General features: G+C 37.0%; 1 protein-coding gene across 1 annotated transcript; it reads right to left on the bottom strand.

Moving 5' to 3' along the window:
* Positions 1 to 418: 418 nt before the first annotated feature.
* On the bottom strand, positions 419 to 1,339 carry LOC128630140 (vigilin-like). The gene has a single exon (XM_053678753.1). The coding sequence runs from the start codon at positions 1,190 to 1,192 to the stop codon at positions 500 to 502; it is 693 nt and encodes a 230-aa protein (XP_053534728.1). The 5' UTR covers positions 1,193 to 1,339; the 3' UTR covers positions 419 to 499.
* Between the last annotated feature and the right edge of the window lie 5,942 nt (positions 1,340 to 7,281).

Below are 7,281 nucleotides of genomic sequence, written 5' to 3' on the forward strand. Positions count from 1 at the left end.
AGCGTTTAAAAACTCGACATTCGCGGCGTCATAAACGGGGAAAATGGTCACGCATACCACCAGGACATGTCTAGCACTCTGAACGCTGCTCCGATTTCACTATATATGTGCGCGCGCTGGCCAGACAGACGGAAAGAGACACGGTATACAGACAGCACACCAACACATTTAAAGCATATTCACACATGATGATGATGATGATGATGATGATGATAAATAGTTTGATATTTCTGTAAAGTTGCTTTGAGACAATGTCTATTGTAAAAGCGCTATACAAATAAATAAAAATTTAATTGATAAATATACTGCTATGTATATTTTATAATGTTAAAGTACACAAATTGATTTGTAATATGAAAATATTAATGTATTTCTAATGTTATTAGAAATTTCATTCTCATCACTGCTTCATGTGTTCCCTACGTGGCCTCATCTACTTCACTCGAGAATATCCACAAATAGGGAAGAACATTACAAAGATAGGTAAAGTATACAATAATTATTTGGAGGGCCCACGGGGTTCCTCAGGGTTGGCTGCTGCAGTGCCCGATGGCTTCATGTAGGCCATCTTGGCCTCATTTTCCACCACATCAGCCATACATTCCTGTTCCAAGTTCAGGAGATGATCTATGGCTTCATCAACCATCTCTGGACGGCCAGTTACAGTAACCAAATTGGGATCTGCAGCTCCGCTCTGAGGAAACCGAAGATCAACTTTAAATTCATCCATGATTTTGTGGATACCCTTGGTACGAGCACCAATAATGCAAGCATGAACTCTGCTGTCCAAGGTAATGTCCTCAGATATAATTTCCTCCAGTTCATCAACAATGCCTTGGATAGCATCACATGCTGCTATAGCATTCTGCTCATAGCCGTTGATGCTGATCTGGTCCTGGTTCTCGTCATATTTCTCAGGGAACTGGATGTTGACATCATGGTCAGTATGGATCTGGGTGATTATGGCACCCTTGCGAGCAATGATCTTGGGATGATATTTGGGATCCACAGTGATAGGAGCTTCAAGTTGACCGAGAGCCCGATCCTCCTGTTCAGCCTGCAGCTCTTTGATGCGCTCAAGAAGCCCTTCTTTAGCATGGTCCAGGTGAGTGGCAAGGCCTGTAACGGAAATTATGTCGGACTGGAGCTCAGGAGCAGGCACTTGAATATTGACCTCAAATTCATCCATCATTTTGCAAATGCCACTTCCTTTCTGCCCAGTGATGTAGCGATGAAGCTCAAAAGGCACTTCTCCTTCAATGCTCACATGTACCAGAACCTTCAGGGCTTCCACTGCAGCCTCACGTCTCCATGTAATATTTCTTGGCCAACTACCACAAACTTGGAACAGAATACCCCTTCTGGGAAATTGCCGTTCCCGAGTTTGGACACACGAGGGCAGTCAAGCTCCATCCAACACAACGCCGCCTGAAACAGAAGGTGGGTTTGGGCTATTTTACACCGACGCAGCTCATCAGTGTTATTACTGTGCATTGTCTAGTTTTCACGTATCAAGGACAATACACGGAGCTTCTGAACTGTTTAACAGCATCATCATTATGATTTAATTTTTAAAGAACGCACCCTCTTCTCTAGACATGGAAATGTTGGGGTTTTTTAAGTTTACATTGTCACACAGCAGCTGTACACATATCTGGATATATTATTTCAGTGTCCATTCTTAAACACAGATGAACAAACAAAGAAACTAACCACATGAAAAGGTTAGATAGACCAATGATTAAATACTACTCCGTTCAAATGAATACAGAGGCCAGCTCAGATAACACAACGTTTAAAAACCTCGACATTCGCGGCGTCATAAAGGGAACAACCGTCAAGCATACCATCAGGAAACTTATAGAACTCTGAACGTGACGTCATAACGGATCTTATGGCTCGCTGCTCCGATTTGACTATATATGTCTGTGCGCGCGCCGGGGAGACTGACCTAGACACGGTATAAGGACAGCACACAAACACATTTAAAACATATTAACACATTAACATTATATCATGTACATAGCAGTATAGTTATCATAATAAAGTACACAAATTTACTGCTAATAGTAAGATTATTAATGTCTTTCTAATCTTATTAGTCATTTCATTCTCATCACTGCTCCTGCATAACTTCATGTGTTCCCTCGGTGGCCTCGTCTATTTCACTCGAGAATATCCACAAATAGGGAAGAACATTACAGAGATAAAGGCTTAAAATTGCTTGAATGATAAAAAGTCAATAAATACGAAATCACTAGATAACTTTAAAGGGTTTATTTTCTACAGAACATGAATACAATCCTTTCACTCAAAATAGGACTCCCCGCTGCAGACCCTCCTCCAACGTTTTCAAAAAAGCTCCTACCGTCATATCTAGCGACTTTTTAGACAAACCTTAGCTACCTTCCGTAGAAGAGAATGGCCAGTACTGCCCGGTGAGTGTGAGGTCCTGCTTTCCCCCCGGAGACACGCCTCTCTCTGCGGCTACTCTGTTCAGTGAGGGGCAGAGAGGAGCAGCACATTCATTCACTTCTAACTTTCTCTCTGAGAGATTATTTTACATGGAAATATAGCACGAAATCACAGTGCACTCGTTGTCTTTAACTTATGTGTGTGGTGGTTTAGTCAGATGACGTCACGGTTATAAAATCAGAATTTTAGCAGTGCAGATCAGCAGCTTGGAAAAGGTTTGAAAGTGACTGCTGGTGAACATGTAGTCTCTTATTGGGCCGTGGTTCAGTCACTATTTCATACTCGTCCTGTTGTCTGACAACAGAAACAGAAAAAATACGTAAATGAAAACAGCTTTATTGGGAATTTGGCTGTAAAGGGCTGACTTTAGGCAGAATGAAAATACGATGTAATGATGTAATGAATATGCTAATTAGTGCATGACATCATCTAGAAACGTGTGGACACAGTGCTCCTGTCACTCACTTGGAGTATTTTAACATTATAGTGAAGATAAATCAGTGCCTGGGAAATACAAATTTAGTCCATCACGGCTGGGAAAAGGAGCTATATTAAAATTGGCTGTGTTTTTATTATTATTATTAATACTAATAATATTTTTTGGAATTTAAAAAAGAAGAAATAAAGAATACGTTTGAATGACATCTCTTGTATAGTCCGTGAAAACAAAAGCATACACAGTATTTGAAAAGTGCTTGAAAGTCCTGGAATTTCATTATGAAGCATCTGTACAGACCCTGTTATATGTACTATGTGATTGATGTATTAAACATGCCTCTTGATTTCTGGGTTTAGCATAGTTATACCTCGGTTTGAGTTTAAAACAATAGCTAGATTTACTGGTAGAATATTGCTAGTTAAGTTTCTCTCACAAATATTATTGAGTAGATAAAGTATATTCAGTAGCTTTTCTGGGATAGTGAGAATTTAGGTTAATATAGTGGAAAACAAAACACTCCGATTATCCTGGTTGTAAGAACTGCTCATTCATCTGTACACCTTTACAGTTTTCACTATCCTTGTCACCTCCCAGCCAATCAGTCATCAGTCATGATGAATTTTTGTATGGTTGGAAGCATGTTTAAAACACAGAAAGTGCTGAGATCATGTAAGAATGAGGTTTTACTCACTGGCATAAATGTGTTCACTTTAAACTTTGTTCCTTCCCTTAAACACTTACCTGATTGAGAATTTCCAATGTTTGTAGAATGATGATTCTCAGTACAGCACATTACCAAATATTGATGGGATTTTAATTTATTTATTTATTTGTGACAATTATGGGATTTTCTAATTTATATAATATGTGAACATTTTTTTTTTTTTTACATGATTTTACACCTTATCTTATTTGGCTCATCAAGGTTCAGAGCATTCCATTCTCTTAAATCAACATTTCCCATTGTTAGTATCAGAATCTTATTTAACATGCAACATATTCAATAATCTGTAACTAAGACTCAATAAAGAAATTCTCATTACACAGTGTCCAGAATGTCTCTGAAACACTTCAGCCTATGATTGGCCATGGATTCCTGGGAGGACACTGTAGCAGTCTCTGAGGATTTCTACTTATCACTTCACTGTAAAAAAAACAAAAAAAAAAACAAAAAAAAACCAACCAACCCCAAACCATTAAATGCTGGCTTCATCTTCTTTTAATTTGATTGTCAGTGCTCAACTCAAACCAACAGCAGTATTATTAATAATATCAGGAATGATTGTGTCTAAAATCAACCACTGATTATATCCCACTTGTTTGTTTCTAGATTGTATGATTTATTTAGCCAAATCTAAACTCACCTCTCCATTTGTGTAACTGGATACTCAGGATAATGAAATTTCACTCTGGTTTCCATCCACCACCACCCCCCTTCCATTTTCTACATCTCCTATCATACAGGAACCTTGAGCCTATCCCAGAGATCATAGGGCACAGGACAGGGTACACCCTGGACAGGGTACCAGTCCATCGCAAGGCACACTCACATACACATTCACACACCCATTCATACACTACAGACACTTTGGACATGCCAATCAGCCTACCATGCATGTCCTTGGACAGGGGTCATGCAGCAGGCCAACAACCCTAAGCACAAAAAGCACATAAGGGTCCACCGAAGTATGGTTAAAAGAGAATAAAATTCAAGTTTCAGAATTTGCCAAGTCAATGTCCTGACCTTAATCCAATATAAATGTTGTGGAAGGACCTCAAGCAAGCAGGTCATGTCAGGAAAATCACCAGCATTCCAGAGTTGAAGCTGTTCTGTACTGAGAAACGAGCTAAAATTCTTACAAGCCGATGTGCAGGACTGATCAACAGTAAAAACAGGGAAAATGTTTAGTTTCGGTTATTTCTGACCAAGGGGTTCACACCATATGCTGAAAGCAAAGGTTCACATAGGATCACATAATAGAAAGAAAACATTCTACACACCGTTATACCACCAGCAGCAGTCTGGACTGTCGCCACAAGGCAGGTTCATGCTGCTGATGCCAATGTCTGACCCTATCATCTACATGTCACAACAGAAATCAAGATTCTTCAAATCAGGCAATGTTTTTCCATGCTTCAACTGTCCAGTTCCAGTGAGTCCACACCCACTCTAGCCTCAGGTTCCTGTTCTTGGCTCACAGAAGGAGTGGAACCTAATATGGTTGTAGCTTATCCACCTCATTTGGTTAGACATATTGTATGTTGCAAGAGGGTTTTCTGCTCCCCACACTTGTAAAGAATTATCATTACCATAGCCTTTCTGTCAGCTCGAACCAGTCTGTCCATTCTCCTCTGTCCTCTCTCATAACAAGGTGTTTGTTTTTCTCCATCATTCTGTGTAAACTCAAGAGATTGCTGTCTGTGAAAATCCCAGATCAGCCTCTAAAATTCTCAAACCAGCTCGTCTGGCACCAACATTCATACCATCATCACTGAGATCACTGAGATTCTGATGTTTGCTGTGAACATTAACTGAAGCTTACTGAAATACTTACCTGTATCTGCATGATTTTATGCATTGCGCAGCTGCCACATGAATTAGTTAAGTTCTTTTTCAAACACATCCTGCAAAAGCAAATAAGATCGGCACTCCAGCTGCTTTGAGTGGCCTAATGCAAAATGTATTCAAAATACTATTTTTAAGAACCCCAAAACACCTGAAACTGGATTCAAGGCACTGTATGCAGTGTTACCACCATTGAAATCACCATTTAATTACATATGCTTCAACAGTTAAAATATATAATAAATAAATAAATACATTATTATTATTATTATTATTATTATTATTATTATTATTATTATTAATAACAACAACAACAACAATAATAATAATAATAATAATAATAATAATAATAATAATAATATGTGTAATTTATATAGCTCCTTACTCATAACCAATGTCGCTTTACAATTACAATGTTTCAACAAAACATGGAACATGCTGTAGACTAGATTTGAGAAAAGATATGATTTATAGTTTACAAAGAAATATTAAATTTCTCATCAAAACACAATTACACTGCTTATGCTAAGCTTAATTTACACAAGTTTCTAATTACAAGATTGATTTATATAAAGTGAGCGTGATCAATTCATGTAGTATTAATGTAAACCCATTACATTATGAAATCTTGTGGGGATGTTGGCACTGACAGGTACTATAACTATAGTATTTAAATGAACATGATTCAAAGGTGTTTGATAGAATAGCACAGTGTTTTAATAAATTCAATGCTAAATATTATGTGCTATTATTAATGAATATCCTGGTGTCTAATATTATTTTTTGAGAACAGTTTCATATTAAAATACAATGAATCTGCACATTCTAACAGTTCAAATGGAGAAGTTATTAATGTTTTGTCACATTAATGATTCTGTGTCTCATTGCCAAAAATGAAAACCTCTTAACTCTGAAAGTCAATTAAACAATGTTTGAAGGAGAATCTATAGTAAATGTATCATCAGATGACTAAAGGGAATGCTGGATGATCCGTCACATCAGTTTTAGCCTGACATTTTTGCTTTTGCATCACACATTTGTACAACAGTTTTTATGAATCAGACATTGATTGATTCATAAATCAATTATCTCGCTGGATAAAACCTATACCTATATTATATATGTATATATTTATGTATGTATAAAATGTAAATGGAAGGTTTTTGCTTCATGTTTTTTTAAACTTTGCTGTAGACCGTCATTTGAGTCAAACTTATTTGCATTTGAAGAACACAAAGTGCATTTGCCTTTTAAATAAACTAAATAATCATTTAGTGATACACCAAGTGGACAGCTCAGAGTTTAAAGGGTCAAAGAGAGGACTTTCTGATCTATGTCGAAGAAGGTAAGAAACCTCTCTAAACTGTGCCTTTATTTTGGCACAATGAATGATATATTTGTTATATTATGCACTTCATATAATTTGATGTGCACAGTTAAAGTCTGATTATTAAGTGGTGAATGGTACATTGCTTCCTCAATTGGCTATTTTCTTTTTAATCCTTGAGCGCTCTTGTAAATTGTCTAAAGTTGGTATCGTTCTAGTTAATCAGAAAATGGAGAATTCACAGAGGCCTATGCTTTTTCTTTTACTTGAAACTCTGATTTCAAGTATCAAACTGATTTCAAGTATTTTAAAAAATCTCGTTTTACAGTACACTATGATTGATTTAATATCACTTGTAAATTGTCATCATTTAAAAAGACAATACCTTTTATAGATTAAAAACACAACCTATCAAATGTTCCTATAATGTATATATTTTTTGCGCAGGGATATGCATTTTCTCATTGCGGTTGA

The sequence above is a fragment of the Ictalurus punctatus genome, unplaced genomic scaffold (assembly GCF_001660625.3).
Source record: "Ictalurus punctatus breed USDA103 unplaced genomic scaffold, Coco_2.0 Super-Scaffold_100046, whole genome shotgun sequence".
Lineage (NCBI taxonomy): Eukaryota > Metazoa > Chordata > Actinopteri > Siluriformes > Ictaluridae > Ictalurus > Ictalurus punctatus.